The sequence below is a fragment of the Protomyctophum parallelum genome (genome assembly GCF_964188405.1).
Source record: "Protomyctophum parallelum genome assembly, chromosome: 2".
Classification (NCBI taxonomy): Eukaryota; Metazoa; Chordata; class Actinopteri; order Myctophiformes; family Myctophidae; genus Protomyctophum; species Protomyctophum parallelum.
This window is the reverse complement of record NC_139699.1, coordinates 63,151,529-63,171,771: the sequence shown is the minus strand read 5'-3', so window position 1 is coordinate 63,171,771 and position 20,243 is coordinate 63,151,529. Positions and strand designations below refer to the sequence as shown.

Genomic DNA, 20,243 nt, shown 5'->3' with positions numbered 1-20,243 from the left:
GGGGCTGTTCCTTTTTTTCAAGATACTTGGTAGATGATTGGATGGGACCGTCTGTCTATCACCGTGTGGGCGTGCAAACACAACTAATCATATTGACGTGTCTATATAGCTTCACATCCGGTTTCGCACATATCCCGCCCCCTTAGCTCACGCTGATTGGTTCGGTATACGGAACGGATTGGTGTCCGCCCAACTCCCTGAGAGATCCCAGATGAAGGCTGTGTTGGGGAACATGGTTACCCAATACCGCCCCCATCTGGCAGCGTCAGGTTAGAGAAGGGAGGGGGGCGACACGTGAGAATTTTGTCTGGTTGAAGACCAAGCGAGCTGCGGCATTTTGGATCAGTTGGAGAGGCTGAAGTGCGTATGCCGGTAGGCCAGTAAGGGAGGAGGGAGTTACCGTAGTCAAGTTTCGACATGAGTGATGTCTGGATGATAAGGAGCTGGGCTGACTCCTGGGTGAGGAAGGGTCTAATTCGTTGAATGTTATAGAGTGTAAACCTACAGGATGGAGTGACAGCTGTATAGCGGTAGCAGCAGTGTAGCGGTCCAGGCACCTTGGCTGCTAAGCCAGCATGACGGCGTGTTGCGGGTTCGACTCCCAATCCCGACGACCTTTGCCTACTGAAAGAATAAAAACCCAGGACAATACGGACAGCTCCCAGAACCGTCTGTTGTTAACCCATTTAGACCTGAGGACGATTCTACAAATAAAATGCCTTCCAAATCCTGACAGTTCTCTGAAACAACCATGTCAGTCGTTCTCAAACATTTCCATGTCAAGGACCTCCAAAAAAATATATATTTAAAAATATAAAAATCCCCCCCCCCCCCCCCCCCGGGAAGCAAAGATTGGAGTTGAAAAGGTTTGCTCTAAAAGAATATATATTCAAAGATGTGCGCCGCATTTTCACGATTTTCCAAAAATAGCAGACCTATACAAGCTCGTAACGTGGCTCTCTGTGCCGAGCCGAGCAGCCATGTCTCATCTGTAACAGCTGTTAAAAAGGCCTTACGTTTAGGATGCGTAATTACCTCTTTAGTAGGAAAACGGTCTTGCTTTTCCCAGAGCTTTTAGCATCTCCCCCACCTCCTTCCTTTCTCGCTCATTAACCGAGAGAGAGAAAGATATCTGTGATCCCTCTGTGGGTCTGTTGTACGGAGACGTTGTGGGAGGGAGGCCCAGTTTTCCGTTTTGAAATACATGAAGGTGTGAGAAGGCTTACGCACGCTATTTAGGACACTTACAGTATATACGCTATATACCTGTATGCTAGTATAATAAAAGTTAACAGGCACACACATGCACACACACACACACACACACAGGCAAACACATGTGGCCGCACAAACACCAAATTTAAAATGTAATCATATGCTCACTTGACTACAGAATTATACACGCATGCACGCACGCACGCACACACACGCACACTGTGTGGGGCTGTGATGGCTCCCATGTGTCTGATTGACGTGAAGGTCCCGTGAACTTAATCTGGGTACAATAAAGCAGGGGTTCTCAACGTTTTTGGCTGGGGACCCCCGAAAATGCTTTGGCCATGTCTCCTATAGGAACTACAGTGTGTTGTGTCTCCTATAGGAACTACAGTGTGTTGTGTCTCCTATATGAACTACAGTGTGTTGTGTCTCCTACAGGAACTACAGTGTGTTGTGTCTCCTATAGGAACTACAGTGTGTTGTGTCTCCTATAGGAACTACAGTGTGTTGTGTCTCCTATAGGAACTACAGTGTGTTGTGTCTCCTATAGGAACTACAGTGTGTTGTGTCTCCTATAGGAACTACAGTGTGTTGTGTCTCCTATAGGAACTACAGTGTGTTGTGTCTCCTATAGGAACTACAGTGTGTTGTGTCTCCTATAGGAACTACAGTGTGTTGTGTCTCCTATATGAACTACAGTGTGTTGTGTCTCCTACAGGAACTACAGTGTGTTGTGTCTCCTATAGGAACTACAGTGTGTTGTGTCTCCTATAGGAACTACAGTGTGTTGTGTCTCCTATAGGAACTACAGTGTGTTGTGTCTCCTATAGGAACTACAGTGTGTTGTGTCTCCTATATGAACTACAGTGTGTTGTGTCTCCTACAGGAACTACAGTGTGTTGTGTCTCCTACAGGAACTACAGTGTGTTGTGTCTCCTATAGGAACTACAGTGTGTTGTGTCTCCTACAGGAACTACAGTGTGTTGTGTCTCCTATAGGAACTACAGTGTGTTGTGTCTCCTATAGGAACTACAGTGTGCTGTGTCTCCTACAGGAACTACAGTGTGTTGTGTCTCCTATAGGAACTACAGTGTGTTGTGTCTCCTATAGGAACTACAGTGTGTTGTGTCTCCTACAGGAACTACAGTGTGTTGTGTCTCCTACAGGAACTACAGTGTGTTGTGTCTCCTATAGGAACTACAGTGTGTTGTGTCTCCTACAGGAACTACAGTGTGTTGTGTCTCCTATAGGAACTACAGTGTGGTCGACGTGGAGAAAGGCCACATGTCGGTGAAGAGGATGGAGTGTCCAGGCAGCAGGCTCAGCTGTCAGATGAAGATGGACAACACTCTGTGGACCGCTACGGAGGTATGGGCGCTTCTACACTACACACTGCACACTGCACACTGCACACTACACACTGAACACTACACACTGCACACTACACACTGCACACTGCACACTACACAATACACACTACACACTACACACTACACACTACACACTACACACTACACACTGCACACTGCACACTGCACACTACACACTGAACACTACACACTGCACACTACACACTGCACACTGCACACTACACAATACACACTACACACTACACACTACACACTACACACTGAACACTACACACTGCACACTACACACTGCACACTGCACACTACACACTGAACACTACACACTGCACACTACACACTGCACACTGCACACTACACAATACACACTACACACTACACACTACACACTACACACTACACACTGCACACTGCACACTACACACTGCACACTACACACTACACACTGCACACTACACACTGCACAATACACACTACACACTACACACTGCACACTGCACACTACACACTACACACTACACACTACACAATACACAATACACTACACACTGCACACTGCACACTGCACACTACACACTACACACTACACACTACACACTCCCACACTAAACACTTACACACACCCACACTACACACACCCACACTTGCATCGCAATTATTTTAGGAAACGTTATCATCTTGTGAGCTTCTGTCTCTCTCGACTCCTTCCATTTGTTAGCTTAATGTTATACCCACTAAGACCTGGAACACATCTGTGCCACCTTAGCGTTTAAACACTTTTAACCATTATTTTAAACTTTAGCTGTTGGGAAAAAAAGATCTACAAGCTCATAGCTCTATAAGTGTCATGATTATAAAACTGTCATTATTTAGAATAAATACATTTTTCAATCAATCAATCAATCAATCAATCAATCAATCAAACTGTTCGATTAGATTTGAACAAACCATTCCATTTGTTAGCTTAATGTTATGGTAAACTGTTGGATTAGCAGTGGTGGAAAAAAAGTACTCACATGTGTTACTTAAGTTAAAGTATCAATACTGCAATATAGAAATACTGTGTTACAAGTAAAAGTTCAAAATGTACTTGAGCAAAAGTGCAAAAGTAGTTAAAAATGTAGTACTCTCATTTCAAGTTTTCAAAATGTATGTAAATTGGCCGAAATGTATATAGAGCTGAAGTGCTGTTTTGTAATAATAATCCAAATCTACAAAGTAACTAGTAACTTCGGGTTACTTCAGTAACCTCAGTTGTATAAGTGACTCGAAGAAGAGAGTCATATGGGGTGCCGCCACCTGGTGGTGCAAAAGCACAGAAACTCTGCATGTACTCACGAACAATTCCATTGGATCGTGAAAGTGTCGCTTACGGTGACATCCCCAACCCCACCCACTCGGTATAAAACCGGGGGTTGGTCCCGTGAGCGTCATTCCTATCAATCTACCTTTCTGCCGCTGACAAAGCAGAAGGGCGTCTTAACACATTGAGTACGCCGACTGCCTTCAAAATATAGGCTATAGAATACCGGAGGTGTCTGATCGCTTTTACTTTGAAAGCCATGAACCGGAAACACTTTCCTAAAAAAGTTGACTTTACAAAGTGACCTCAACATCCCCGATCATCTTAATATATTGTTTTACGCTCCAAAAAGCGTTCATATTTTGCGGGAGAGACGGATGAGGAGCAGAAAATAAGCGCCAGCATATCGCTCTATTCATCACCACGGAGAGCGCCCTGGATTAGGAGCTACGAGTCATTCTTTCCGTCTCGCTAACGTGGGAGTCAATAATAAGCTAATAGTTGCACTGAGCGTTAGCATACGGCAAGCGAAAAGCGAAATGCCAAAAAAATAAATAGGAAAAATTCTGAATATTAATATCTCGCCCCGCATCGCTGGGATGTCGCTAGGACGTCCTCAGACGTCCTTAGAACTCTACGTTCGGTATCCTATGACGTTCTCAGGCGTCCTACGTGCTGTAAGTGTTAATGACTCTCTTCTTCGAGTCACTTATACAACTGAGGTTACTGAAGTAACCCGAAGTTGTCTTAAGTTCCTCTCTCGAAGAGAGTCATATGGGGATCATAACACTCCCGTATGATCACACCGGCTGACCCGACCGATCCACGGTCCACCTATCAAGAGACGCACGTCACCCTCAGGCGTGGCACGTGTATACTCCCGTAAGGAGGACAATTAAAGGCTACCTAGGTCCCTGACCAGGTAGAACAAAGCCGATAGCGGGACAGACCAACCTGTCCGACTGCTATCAATCCCTACTAAGGAGCCGACAGCAAGCTGCCTTATGTGCTCGTGAAACGGGCTCGATGGCTAACCATCTCATAGAGCCACTCTAGGGAATGCTTATGTGAACATGGGGGCACTATGTACTGTCAATCATTGCGCTGCTGCACCCAGGACCGCTTGGGCTAAGTCCCTGGGTGCCACATCAAGATTGTAATACGTGGCAAAGGTCAAGGGAGACGACCAACTTGCCGCTGCGCACACATCCTGGATGGGGACGCCCCGTGCCAAGGCCCAGCATGCCGCCATGCCCCTTGTGGAGTGAGCTTTTAACCCTTCAGGGAGCTCCACCCCACTACTGGTGTAAGCCAGTTTTATAGCTTCCACAATCCACTGTGAAAGCCTCACCTTTGTTATAGGCTTCCCCTGCCACCTGGCGTGGGCGGCCCAAGAGACAAAGAGTTGATCTCCCTGTCTGAAGGGAGCTGTCCTGTCCCTGTACAGTCTGATCGCCCTGACTGGACAGAGACAGTGTAGCCGCCTGTCCTCTTCTGAGGCAAAAGGCGGTGGGTGGAACGCCATGAGCTCCACCGGGTCACGACCAGCAGGAAAGGCCTTTGGCTTGAAAGACAAGTTCGGCAAGTTCATGCAGTTCATGCAGCTCTCATTGACTGAGAGTGCGTGGATGTCACTAGCACGCTTCGCAGTTGTCAGTGCGACCAGCAGCGTGGTCTTCAGCGAGAGAAACTTCAAATCCACTGTCTCCAGTGGTTCGAATGGCTCCTTCGTAAGCGCATACAATACCACAATCAGATCCTAGGCTCGGACCAGGGATCTGGCAACCGGTCTAAGGTGTAGGACACCTTTCATGAACTGACGGATCAGCGGGTTCTCACTCACCGGTCCGTTGTTCACACCTAAGTGGCAGGCGGATATCGACTTACTGCTGGAGAGAACTTTTCTGCAACGTTCGTGAGTGAAAGCACCTCGCAGGGGCTGCGAATTTCCAGGTACAAGTATGAGAAACTCGTCCGTTCTAGGGAAAACAGTTTCAACAGCCGGTGGTGAATTATTTGTCAGAGCGATGTGGCATCTGCGGCAGAAAGGTAGAGGAATGACGCTCACGGGACCAACCCCCGGTTTTATACCGAGTGGGTGGGGTTGGGGATGTCACCGTAAGCGACACTTTCACGATCCAATGGAATTGTTCGTGAGTACATGCAGAGTTTCTGTGCTTTTGCGCCACCAGGTGGCGGCACCCCATATGACTCTCTTCGAGAGAGGAACTTAAGACAACTAAATCTGTCAAATAAAAGTAGTGAAGTAAAAGTACAATATTTGGATCTGAGATGTAGTGGAGTAGCAGTAAAAGTACTGAAGATTTTTACATACTCAAGTAAAGTACAAATACCTCAAAATTGTACTTAAAGCTGCTATAAGCAATAATATGTAAAAAATGTCATTACCAAAAAAATAAGTCATTACATTTTTGACATATTATTGCTTATAGCAGCTTTAAGTACAGTACATAAGTAAATGTACATAGTTACAGTACTGTTGATTAGATATGAGCAAACCTCAGCAGCCTGACTGGATGAGTCCGTGGGTTTGGGCTCATTGCCTAGCAACGTGAGAGCGTTTTGGAATGCAAAGCGTCTTGAAGACTAAACACACCGGGGAGAGTTCACGGTGGATTGGGTGGAACGCCACATTTCAAAGCACAACGAGGGAATATGACAATTTCGAGCAAAGCTGACTTCTTCTTTGTTCCGGGATAAACAGTGTAATCTTAATGCTTTAGTCTGAATGTTTGTGGGGGGAAAAAACTGGTGATTGTGTGTGTGTGTGTGTGTGTGTGTGTGTGTGTGTGTGTGTGTGTGTGTGTGTGTGTGTGTGTGTGTGTGTGTGTGTGTGTGTGTGTGTGTGTGTGTGTGTGTGTGTGTGTGTGTGTGTGTGTGTGTGTGTGTGTGTGTGTGTGTGTGTGTGTGTGTGTGTGTTAAATAGGAACAGGAGGTGTTCATCTACAGTCTAAAGGAGATGTGTCCACTCAGTCAACCTCAGAAACACTTCTCCTCTCCAGCTGTCGTCACCTGCCTGTTCCCTGTGCCAGCACAAGAGCAGGTGAGTCATCACCCAACGCACGCACACAGATATGCATGCACAGCCACACACACATGCACACACGCACGCACGCACGCACACACACATGCATGCAGACGTGCATGCATACACACGCACACATGCACTACATACTGTACACAGTACACCATGCAGTAATTCACACACTTAACGTCCCTTCAATCCTATACAAATCACCTGCAGCAACTGTGACAAGAATAAGTAAATCATTTACTATGAAGTGAGACATGGCAGCTATAAATTAATTTACTATGAAGTGATACATGGCAGCTATAAATTAATTTACTATGACGTGAGACATGGCAGTGATGCTTTAGTATTATTATAAATGAATTTACTATGCTATAAATGAATGAAACTATGAAATGTAGAGCTGTGCGTTGGTGCACTGTCCTCACAATTCAACTTGAATATGATTCACCAGGTAGCAACTCGATTGGATTTGATTCTACGATGCATCACACGTTTCTATATCACTTGCACAACATGGAACATGTTTCACCAGTCAATACAAAGCAGTCAGATATACTGAACAACATATTCTATTTAGAAATATATTGTATATAATAGTAGTATTATAATTATATTATAATTACATAGTATGTATATTATAATTATATTTAGGCATCGATTATCAATTATGTCACGTGGCTGCACGAGCGAATCGCGATGCAGAGCTGAATCGATTGCAAAGCAATAAAAACTATGTTCCAAAAATAAACAAATCACCCCCGCGGTTTGACTCGTTATGGATATGAAGAATCAACTGACTGCGAGAATCCGCTAATGTTACCGCCGCCAAATTAGTTACATTTTGGGCAGAAATGAACATCAAAATATGAGTGCATGTAAAAAATCACACCAGTGTGAACCAAGTGGTGCAACTCCCGTGCGTCCAGCAGGTGGCAGCCATGTCACATACTTCTCTCGTTCCATGCTCACACAGACACACACACAAACACGTACAGGGCATTGTAAGCTGGATGTAGAAGTGGTTTGCACCACTTAAAAAACGTAAAAAACGACAGAGAAACCTCCCCAACAATATCACAGAGACAGTTTGTTTATTTTTGGACCACAGTTCCTATATGAGACAATTCTAAAATGACACAGAGGAATTAATTCCGCGACCACGGGAGATGAACGAGTGACATCAGGACTTCGGTACTATAGAGTCTATAGAAATAAGCCAGCTCAAATCATCAGAAGATGGGCAGTGACTTCCAATGCCAATGTAATGTACATACAGAGCTTTTTAACCACAAAAACAGCTCTATTTTATACCATACTTGGTATACTGTACCTTGATGGTGTTGTGTGTGTGTCAAATGTCTGCCATCTACAAGCTCAGCAGTTCTGTAGCTCTGCAGTTTGAGCTATTTCTTACATATTTTGAATTCTTTCTAAAGTCCTAAAATATCAATTAAAAATAAATAAAAGTATAGACAATTTTTTCCTAGAATATGATGCCCAAAATAAAAACACGTGTGTGTGTGTGTGTGTGTGTGTGTGTGTGTGTGTGTGTGTGTGTGTGTGTGTGTGTGTGTGTGTGTGTGTGTGTGTGTGTGTGTGTGTGTGTGTGTGTGTGTGTGTGTGTGTGTGTGTGTGTGTGTGTGTGTGTGTGTGTGTGTGTGTGTGTGTGTGCGCGCAGAGATGGGCAAAATACATTGAAAATGTATTTTGATACAAAATACAAATACTGGGTCAAAAAATGTATCTAAATACAAAATACATCTCATTTCTTCCATCCCAGCGAAATACAAATTACAAAATACAAAAAAGTATTTCAAATACGTATTTCAAATACATGTATTTCAAATACTGCCCATCTCTGTGTGTGTGTGTGTGTGTGTGTGTGTGTGTGTGTGTGTGTGTGTTGTGGGAATGTTCAAAGCTTTGAAGTGCATCGCGCTCCCTCTGATCTGTGTGTGAGCGTGCGCGCGCGTGTGTTTGCTTGCGTGCGTGCATGCGCTCCCTCTCTCCTGTCCACGGGCAATTGTCAAGTGGAAGTAGAATAATGACTCTCAGAGGATTTAAGAAAATTAATCTCCTGCAGGAAGAAAAGCGACTGCGAATATTAATGTACACTGAATTTGCAAGTATAATCTTTCACAAGGCTGACTTAAAGGACCACTTCACCACTTTTCAACCTATCTTCATATAATAGGTCCTCACTAATAATCATGATAAAATGGCACCATTTTTTTCTACTCAGTCTGTGTCTCATAGGAGGGCTGTGGGCAGTTTAGGAACCGTCTTCCAGTGACATCATCATTATGCAGATTCTTTTTTAAACAAGATATGTTTAGAAAAATGTTTAGATTTTCATTATCGTGAGAATGATGGCTTCCATTTTCGCATTGCAACTTTTCAGGATTAGAAAGCCTGCAGTTTTTATTAGCTTGTATTCCCCATCGATGATGTCACTGGAAGACGGTTTCTGAACTGCCTACAGCCCTCCTATGAGACACAGACAGAGTAGAAAAAAATTGCACCATTTTCTCAAGATTATTAGTGAGGACCTATTATATGAAGATAGGTTGAAAAGTGGTGAAGTGGTCCTTTAAAGCAACTCAAGTCGGTCGAGCAGCCTCTTATCCCATTCTGGACTGAATCAACATATTTACAGATAGGGGTCCGCGGCCAAATACAGATAATTCTGGGGGGTCCTTGACATGAAATAGTTTGAGAACCACTGACATAGAAACATGAGATGTTTCAGAAAAAGTCAGGATTTAGAAGCCTTTTTTCTTTTCTTTTTTTTTAGAATTGGCCTGAGGTCTAAATGGGTTATATGATGTGGTAATGACCTGCTATGGCCTGATGCGTAATGGTGCTCTAAGGTCAAGCCCCCTAGCCTGCTGGTATGATGGTGATTTACGACCCGGGCCTGGCCTGACGGTCATGAACCAAACTCTCGGTCATTGTCGGAGAAAATAAAGTTGTTTTATGGTCTGACCTGCCCTCCCCTCTCGCTCCCCTTCCATCATCTCTCCCATCGTTCGTCTGCGGATTCTGGGCCTTTCTTTGAAGTGTCCTGTGCTTTTGGTACAGTCCAGGTGTTGTCAACGCGTATATTCTTTCTCACGTCCGAGCATAGACATGGTTAACGCCCCGCCTGCCGACACAGCCCGTGTCTCCGAGGTGGAAGATACATGCTGGATAGTCTGCTGTGCGAGGTTACTCCAGGGTCAAGTACGATATATAATGGCTACAAGAGAATGACAGCTTGGCACGCGCGACAGCAACTTTTATCTTTGTAGAAGAGGTTTATGCCGTTGGCCTGTTTATTTGTATACATGTGTAAACTTTTCTATTGTACTGTAAAAAAAAAAGTCTCTTTTCCCTTGATCTTTATTAGTATAATAGTAGTTTAGTGTTAGTTTAGATTAATACACGATAATCAACACTAACACTTTAATTTAGAACACAGCCAAATCAAATCATAGTACATAGACCAGATCAATTATTCAATCAAAGCAAACGGCACAAACAATATTAGTTTGCCTCTTCTACAAAAATGTAAGTTACAAATTACTGTCGTGTTGCCATTCTCTTGTACTTGTATTATTTCCCACCACGGAGTAGCCTTGCATCTCGGAGGATAGGCAAGACGGGCAGTGTCGGTAGGCCAATCAGAGGCAGGCGGGCGTTACCGTGTCTATGCTCGGACGTAGAAAGAATATACGCGTTGTCAACTGTGGAGTGTCCTTTCTTTGCTTTGGTACAGTCCAGGTGTGTGGGGGGAGCCTGCTTTGGTACAGTCCAGGTGTGTGGGGGGAGCTTGCTTTGGTACAGTCCAGGTGTGTGGGGGGAGCTTGCTTTGGTACAGTCCAGGTGTGTGGGGGGAGCTTGCTTTGGTACAGTCCAGGTGTGTGGGGGGAGCCTGCTTTGGTACAGTCCAGGTGTGTGGGGGGAGCTTGCTTTGGTACAGTCCAGGTGTGTGGGGGGAGCTTGCTTTGGTACAGTCCAGGTGTGTGGGGGAAGCTTGCTTTGGTACAGTCCAGGTGTGTGGGGGGAGCTTGCTTTGGTACAGTCCAGGTGTGTGGGGGAAGCTTGCTTTGGTACAGTCCAGGTGTGTGGGGGGAGCTTGCTTTGTTACAGTCCAGGTGTGTGGGGGAAGCTTGCTTTGGTACAGTCCAGGTGTGTGGGGGGAGCTTGCTTTGTTACAGTCCAGGTGTGTGGGGGGAGCTTGCTTTGGTACAGTCCAGGTGTGTGGGGGGAGCTTGCTTTGGTACAGTCCAGGTGTGTGGGGGAAGCTTGCTTTGGTACAGTCCAGGTGTGTGGGGGGAGCTTGCTTTGGTACAGTCCAGGTGTGTGGGGGAGCTTGCTTTGGTACAGTCCAGGTGTGTGGGGGGAGCTTGCTTTGGTACAGTCCAGGTGTGTGGGGGGAGCTTGCTTTGGTACAGTCCAGGTGTGTGGGGGGAGCTTGCTTTGGTACAGTCCAGGTGTGTGGGGGAGCTTGCTTTGGTACAGTCCAGGTGTGTGGGGGGAGCTTGCTTTGGTACAGTCCAGGTGTGTGGGGGGAGCTTGCTTTGGTACAGTCCAGGTGTGTGGGGGGAGCTTGCTTTGGTACAGTCCAGGTGTGTGGGGGGAGCTTGCTTTGGTACAGTCCAGGTGTGTGGGGGGAGCTTGCTTTGGTACAGTCCAGGTGTGTGGGGGGAGCTTGCTTTGGTACAGTCCAGGTGTGTGGGGGGAGCTTGCTTTGGTACAGCGTCAGTCTGATAAGCTCCGTCCTTAACAGCATACACAGACCTGGAGAGGTCTTGTGTTCAGAGCTAATGGGAGAGGCCTACTATACCTGTTTTCCTTTGATTCCAGGGTGTGACCTTTAGGGCAGAGCGTGCGACCTTTAGGGCAGAGGCCGACGCCACTGCAGCTAGTTCCCTTTAGGAGCACAGCTGGTGGTTGCTAGGACAACGGGGGGAAGGTCACGAAAATAACTTAAAGGTGGCGTTCGGGTAAATTACACACGGCATCGGAGACAGGACTGTTTCCACTGTAATGAGAAGTGGTCGTGATTTATTGTCCTTTCTGCATTGTTTGAAAACACAAAAATGTCCCTACCGGTTCAACTTTTAAGTTAATTCATTCAGTATTTCTTAACCCTCTAACACCCGCATTAATTTCTACTTGCAAAAAATAGATTTCAACCTTACTACTACTTTGTACTACTAGGACTAAGACTAAAAAATATGTTAAAAAAAATAAAAAAAATAAAGTTTGATGAAAAATGTATATACCCAGGGGGCAAAGGGGGTTGACCTGCATTTGCCATGACCTCAAAGGTTGTCCACCAGAAATAGTATCTATGACCCCGTAGGATCACAACCTATATGGACAACCCGGTCAATTTTTAGCTGGAAGTCCAATATGGCCGCCGCAATATTGGCCCCTATTAGTTATAATGGGGGGTGAATAGGGCAAAATTTTAAACCGAAACCAAAATCCACGAAACTTCTCAGGTTGATCAATGATATAAATATGAAAGTTTTTTGTATTGAAAGTTTCCATGAAATTCAATATGGCCGCCACAATATGGCCGCCACAATATTGGCACCCAGAAAATAGGTTTGGCTCTAACTTCTGTACCAGATGAGCTAGAAACGCAAACTCAGTGTCTATTTCATGTTTTCTGACCATGAGAGACTCAATGGAATACCTATTTTCATTATTGGGTGTGTCTGGACCCTTATTGTGCATATTTACAAGATGGTGGCTACCCGAAATATAGTGCTTTACCATGATTTCTACCATGATTGTTGACTGTTTTAGCAAACACAAGCAATATTAATCCATTGGCTAAGATTTATGACACAGAAGGGACATATATCTTTGACCTTGCATATTGTCATTTCCCCTCAGATCCTATGTAGAGTTGTAGGAATGATTTCAGATAAAATCAGAGACCAAAACAATGTATCTTAGAGATTACTTTACTATGGGACTGATACTATGGGATTGAATGGGACTGAATGAAAGTGACAGTCCCATAGTAACAGTACCTCCCATTCACTCCCATTCAGTCCCATTCACTCTGAATGGGAGTGAATGGGAGTGACAGTCCCATAGTAACAGTACCTACCATTCACTCCCTTTCACTCTGAATGGGAGTGAATGGGAGTGACAGTCCCATAGTAACAATACCTCCCATTCACTCCCATTCACTCCGATTCAGTCCCATTCACTCCCCCATTCACTCCCATTCACTTTTATTCACTCCCATTCAGTCACATAGTAACAGTACACCCCATTCAGTCCCATTCACTCCCATCGTGTCAGTCCCATAGTAACAGTACCTCCCATTCAGTCACATTCCCTCCCATTCACTCCCATAGTATCAGTCTCATAGTAACAATACCTCCCATTCACTCCCATGCACTCCCATAGTATCAGTCCCATAGTAACAGTACCTCTCTTTCACTCCCATTCAGTCCCATTCAGTCCCATAGTATCAGTAACTCCCATTCACTCCCATAGTATCAGTCCCATATAACAGTACCTCCCTTTCACTCCCATTCAGTCCCATTCACTCCCATAGTATCAGTCCCATACAGTACCTCCCATTCACTCCCATTCAGTCCCATGCACTCCCATAGTATCAGTCCCATAACTAAAAAACGTTGCATGGATGCACCTGGGACGTATCCTCAGTGATGTATCCTGAGGTCAACAGGGTTTCGGGTCTCTCAACATCATACCCCTCACTCAGGCGACCCAGCCGGGGTTGATCAAGTCCCGACTTACGTCCCAGTAGCTATACCCTCAATCAGTCCCACTAGGGAAAAACCAGGGGCACACAATCCGTTGGAACTACTCCAGAACTACTCTGCCAGGGCTGGGAGGTACACTTCTGGCACATGGAGGGACTAGGCTCTGTGGGTTGTCTCCTGGTCGGGCCCCTCCTACGTCTCACCAGGTCCACTCCTGCTCTCACCAGGAGTAGAGCGAGGACCTGTGCGTTGCACCAGAGTCCCAGCACCAGACAGTTCATTCAGGAGTGGTGGGCAATGGTTCCGCAGGGTCATGGTGCTGCGGTTCCGCTTGCTGCTTGCATGGCCCTCCCAAAGGCCTCACCGAGGGTTGTTGGACTTCATCCTCACAGAGGACACAGGCTGGGGCACTAACCCATACTGCTCACCCGGGTGCCGTCTACATTCCGGCTGTCACCCGTCTCTCCGGTGTCACCAGACTATACCTGGTTGTCACATAGTCTATTCCTATGAGTCACTATATAAATAGAAGAACTATAACTAAAAAACATCGCATGGATGCACCTGGGACATATCCTCAGTGATGTATCCTGAGGTCAACGTGTTTCGGGTCTCTCAACATCATACCCATCACTTAGGCGACCCAGCCGGGACTGATCAAGTCCCGACTTACGTCCCAGTAGCTACCCTCAATCAGTCCCACTAGGGAAAAACCAGGGGCACACAATCTGTTGGAACTACTCTGCCAAGGCTGGGAGGTACACTTCTGGCACATGGAGGGACTAGGCTCTGTGGGTTGGGTTGTCTCCTGGCCGGGTACTGTTACCCATAGTAACAGTACCTCCCTTTCACTCCCATTCACTCCCATAGTATCAGTCCCATAGTAACAGTACCTCCCATGCACTCCCATAGTATCAGTCCCATAGTAACAGTACCTCCCTTTCACTCCCATTCAGTCCCATTCACTCCCATTCTATCAGTCCCATAGTAACAGTACCTCCCATTCAGTCCCATTCAGTCCCATTTTGAAAGGTGTGTTAAAATGGCCTACGTCACATTTTATTATGACTTAGGCAAAATAATATGGCCTAAGTCTCCCTCTTGACATAGGCCATTGTTTTAATAGGGTGTAACAGGAAGGCCTTTTACATTAGGGCTCGGGCGATTTTACCAGAGGTGGCCAGCATCACCAGGTGGTGATTTAGGCCAAAAAAAAGATTTGGCAAAAAATGACTTAGGCAATTAGTTGGTAGAAATCATGGTAAAGCACTATTTCGGGTAGCCACTAGCCACCATCTTGTAAATATGCACAATAAGGGTCCAGACACACCCAATAATAAAAATAGGTATTCCATTGAGTCTCTCATGGTCAGAAAACATGAAATAGACACTGATTTTGCGTTTCTAGCTCATCTGGTTCAGAAGTTAGAGCCAAACATATATTTTCTGGGTGCTAATATTGTGGCGGCCATATTGTGGCGGCCATATTGAATTTCATGGAAACCTTCAATACAAAAGATGTTCATATTTATAACATTGATCAACCTGAGAAGTTTCGTGGATTTTGGTTTTGGTTTAAAATTTTGCCCTATTCACCCCCCATTATAACTAATAGGGGCCAATATTGCGGCGGCCATATTGGACTTCCAGCTAAAAATTGACCGGGTTGTCCATATAGGTTGTGATCCTACGGGGTCATAGATACTATTTCTGGTGGACAACCTTTGAGGTCATGGCAAATGCAGGTTTCCTAAAAAAAGGGTGGTTTGCCCCCTGGGTAATAATAATTATATAATAATTATATAATAATATAATAAATTAATAATTTACATTTTGGGGATATCTTTCACAAAAATGAATAAAACATGTTCTAGACATTCTAATGATCACAAAAAAACATATATTACAATTATTGTACCTACTTTTATTAGGGTAAAGGTCAAAAGTCTTAGGTTAAAAAATGTTCATAATCGCAGTCCAGACATTTTTTATTTGTGTGAATTTCAGCCTCTGTGGGGGGTATTTATATGCAAATATCATGACCAATGGCATTGAAATGGCATTGCAATGAACATCACTGATGACGTTTAGGTGAAAAAAGAACAGAAAAAAATAAGAATAATTTAGTAATTCAATAAAATAAGATTGTTGCTAAAAAGCAACGCTGGGTCTTAGAGGGTTAAAGGGATCGTAATTTTATTTGTTTTGTTTTCTGAGCTCAATTGCACCCCAAAAAAACAAACTTTTAACATTCAGTAGATTGTCTGTGGTCTGAGGTCGAGCCCTGCACGGGAGTGATTTAACCCATTCTGACATGAGATCAGATTCATACGAGGTTTTCCACTGGACACACACTGGTCTGATGAACCCATTCTGACCTGAGATCAGATTAAAAAAAAATGTCAGTCGTTCTTCGATTTTTCAAAAATAGCAGACCTACAAGCTCGTATCGCGCCACTCGGTGGCGCGATATGAGCTTGTAGATCTGCTATTTTTAAATAGCTAAAGCATAACATGATGCTGACACCAAAATGGGTGCCCGTTCAGAATGGGTTAATAATACAGCTCCCATGGCATTTCAGAGGGAGAGATGCTGCTGGTGGTCACTGCAGGTTATACGACAAATTGTACTCATCTTTGTGTTCTGTTTCACATTATTGCTGACAGTGTGACGCGCACACACACAGGGAAAATCAAAAAGGGGGTTAGCACAGCTAGAGAACATCCGTCACTAAGAAAAGAAACTCCTCCATCGGTTTATCACGGAGTCGATTACTAGTGAATGACGGGTGCGGCCGGTCGTGCGCCCGACCGTGCCTGCGTAGTGCGCTCATGCATGGTTGCTTTGGTAACATGCCTGTGCATTGTCCAGCGCAGTATAGTAGGGAACGTTCTCCTCAGACATTCATATCTTGCTAAAGTGTATATAAGCCCTGTATCTGGTTAATTTGCGGGAGGATGCGGGATTCGCTGGTTTTATCTTGACCGCCCGCCCGCCCGCAGGGCTCCCGTTCCCGTTGCAGCCCTCTAGTCTGGGGTTTTCTGGCTCAAACAAGTGCTCTGATTTGCCTGAGGACTGTGAGGTAAGAGTCCACAAATCCCACATACAGTATTATGACATAGGAATTTGCCAGCAGACGTCACCGCATGGCCTCTATAGAGGGTTTGGGGGCGTGACCTCGTCGTTATGCTGGAAACGCCTACTGAGTGGGGAAAAAACGACTTTATGGCCTTGATCGACAGCCCATAAATCCAAACAGAAAAGTCCTATTTGATCGACAGCCCATTCATCCAAACAGAAAAGTCCTATTTGATTGACAAGCCCATTCATCCAAACAGAAAATCCTATTTGATTGACAAGCCCATTCACCCAAACAGAAATCTGATTGACACTTTGACATAACCTGACTCCGCCAGATGGGGCAGCAGAGTACACAGACCGTCTGTCTCTTCCTCCTCAGAGCTTGGCGCGGGTGTTTGCCGGCATGGCGGACGGCCTGGTGGCCGTCTACACCCTGGTGGATGAGCTTCCGGTGGAGGGAGAGACCTACCTGTGTTCACACACCCTCAACAAGACGGCGTTTGGCCTGGAGGACACAGACCCCCGGCAGAGACCCTACCCCGTCAGGAGCATGGTGCTGGTCGCTGGTGGCTCCCAGGTGAGTGCACTGCAGACCCCCCACCCTACTACACCCGTCAGGAGCATGGTCCTAGTCGCTGCATGGTCGCTGCCTGGTTTCATTACCTGAATCCATTTTCGGGGTCTTTTTCCCCACTCAAATGTTTTCAAAAACATTGTTGAGAGCAATGTTTAGCTGTAAAATGACATTGTGAGTGTGTTTTTAAATGGCTGTCATGTTGGAAACAGCAGTAAATCAAGCGGGGAGCAGCAGGTGCTCCGAGGGTTTGATTAGACATCGGTCTGTTATAGAGCGGAGCGGTCATTATCAAGAAATAACACACGGCTGAATTCAGTGATTGACCAATCAGAAAACCCAGCATTCAACCAAGCCGTGTAATAAAGATCTTTAACTCTTGAGTGTAAAATGAAACCAAAAATGGACCCTTACGGGTGTAAGTGGATTAAGTGGGCGATAATTGGGCCGTGACCCCTCTCTCTCTCTCTCTCTCTCTCTCTCTCTCTCTCTCTCTCTCTCTCTCTCTCTCTCTCTCTCTCCACCACTCCTCCTCTAGTTGTGGCTCTCCAACGGTCCCGGCGTGCTGGTTCTGGACTACCTGAGCCTGGGGGCCGTGCGGCGGCTGGACCCCTACGACCCCCCGTCCTCCATCGTGGCCCTGACCTCCAGCCTCGCCCTGTGGGGAGACGAGGCTGTGTGGACCCTGGACGACCACAGCAACACCCTGCTGCTCTACCACGCTGCCAGCTACCAGCTGTGTGCCCGCTACAGGTGGGTACCACACTACCAGCTGTGTGCCCGCTACAGGTGGGTACCACACTACCAGCTGTGTGCCCGCTACAGGTGGGTACCACACTACCAGCTGTGTGCCCGCTACAGGTGGGTACCACACTACCAGCTGTGTGCCCGCTACAGGTGGGTACCACACTACCAGCTGTGTGCCCGCTACAGGTGGGTACCACACTACCAGCTGTGTGCCCGCTACAGGTGGGTACCACACTACCAGCTCTGTGCCCGCTACAGGTGGGTACCACACTACCAGCTGTGTGCCCTCTACAGGTGGGTACCACACTACCAGCTGTGTGCCCGCTACAGGTGGGTACCACACTACCAGCTCTGTGCCCGCTACAGGTGGGTACCACACTGCCAGCTCTGTGCCCGCTACAGGTGGGTACCACACTACCAGCTGTGTGCCCGCTACAGGTGGGTACCACACTACCAGCTGTGTGCCCGCTACAGGTGGGTACCACACTACCAGCTGTGTGCCCGCTACAGGTGGGTACCACACTACCAGCTGTGTGCCCGCTACAGGTGGGTACCACACTACCAGCTGTGTGCCCGCTAGAGGTGGGTACCACACTACCAGCTGTGTGCCCGCTACAGGTGGGTACCACACTACCAGCTGTGTGCCCGCTACAGGTGGGTACCACACTACCAGCTGTGTGCCCGCTACAGGTGGGTACCACACTACCAGCTGTGTGCCCGCTACAGGTGGGTACCACACTACCAGCTGTGTGCCCGCTACAGGTGGGTACCACACTACCAGCTGTGTGCCCGCTACAGATGGGTACCACACTACCAGCTGTGTGCCCGCTACAGGTGGGTACCACACTACCAGCTGTGTGCCCGCTACAGGTGGGTACCACACTACCAGCTGTGTGCCCGCTACAGGTGGGTACCACACTACCAGCTCTGTGCCCGCTACAGGTGGGTTGCACAGCATTGAGGCTGGCATGGTGAATGTAATGGACTGATGTGGTTGGTGTCTTTTCTGAGGGTCTGTGTGTGTCGCCTACCTTTTTTCACTGACGAAAACTAAATAAAAACTAAGACTAAATCACCCATTCTTGACAAGGGACAAAACTTTTTTCAAATCAGATTTTTTTCTTTTTTTTAAGATACATTCAAATCAAATGGATGTATTTGTAGACACAGGTCTCAACTACCAATCTTGAGAAGGAACAGGTTTTTCGCATAACATTTCTTTCTAAAATGGGACATTTATGCACTTCATAACTGATTCATGTCAACTCCGTCAGACACACTAAAATCCCTTATTGTCTCCACCAGCCGAAGGCATGGGGGAGAGTATGTTTTGCACTCCGTCCGTCCGTGTGTCCGTCCGTCCGTGTGTCCGTGTGTCCGTCCGTCCGTGTGTCCGTCCGTGAGCAGCTAATCTCGGCCACCGTTAACCCGGTCGATGCCAAATTTTGCACACACACTCCCTGGATGCCAACCATGAACCTCTGCCCCAAACTTTCCAGAACGGCCTGTTATAGCGCCACCAGGAGGCCGCTTTGTGCAAAACAAGTTTTTGCACAGTACACCTACAGATTTTGTCCAAACATCACGCAAATTGGTACACAGTCTCTCTAGAGCCATTTAACCAAACCGATCTTTCAGATTTCTCAGACTCCATCCTGATTGGTTAAGATTGGCTTCCAAAATTCACAGGAGTGCTCAGTTTCAAACAAAATGCTGCAAATCATGAACACATCGCGTGATTTCCGTGAAATTGTGCACCCACATTCCCACTAGGCCCAGGACGAAATGCCACATGAACAATTTCAACTCAGCCTCAAGGTGGCGCTATAACTGGCCGAAAAGTGTTTTTACCTCTGACTGCACGGATCTGTGGATAACTTTGTATGCCAACTCCCTAGAGGCCACGGAAAAACCTTTGTCTGGAATTCTTCACATCTGCTCTTTATAGCGCCACCAGGAGGCCGACATATGTAAAACACATTTTCTATTATTACTCCTCACGCAAATCGCTACACATGATCTCCATAGTCATGTGATCAAGACAGCTTTGTTTGATTTCTCATATTCCATCCTGATTGGCCACGATTGGCTCCTACAGTTTTCAGGAGTAGCAAATGGCCACAACTCCTCCGATTGCGATGAAACTGTGCACGCATA

General features: G+C 46.3%; 1 protein-coding gene across 1 annotated transcript in view; it reads left to right on the top strand.

Annotated features, from left to right (window-relative positions):
- Positions 1–20,243, top strand: part of lrrk1 (leucine-rich repeat kinase 1) — a 126,876-nt gene that overhangs the window by 95,867 nt on the left and 10,766 nt on the right. Inside the window, exons 33-36 of the mRNA XM_083791897.1 lie at positions 2,469–2,586; positions 6,836–6,952; positions 17,145–17,342; positions 17,878–18,092. Of these exons, the coding sequence (XP_083648023.1) occupies positions 2,469–2,586; positions 6,836–6,952; positions 17,145–17,342; positions 17,878–18,092 (648 nt within the window). The remainder of the gene's footprint in view (positions 1–2,468; positions 2,587–6,835; positions 6,953–17,144; positions 17,343–17,877; positions 18,093–20,243) is intronic.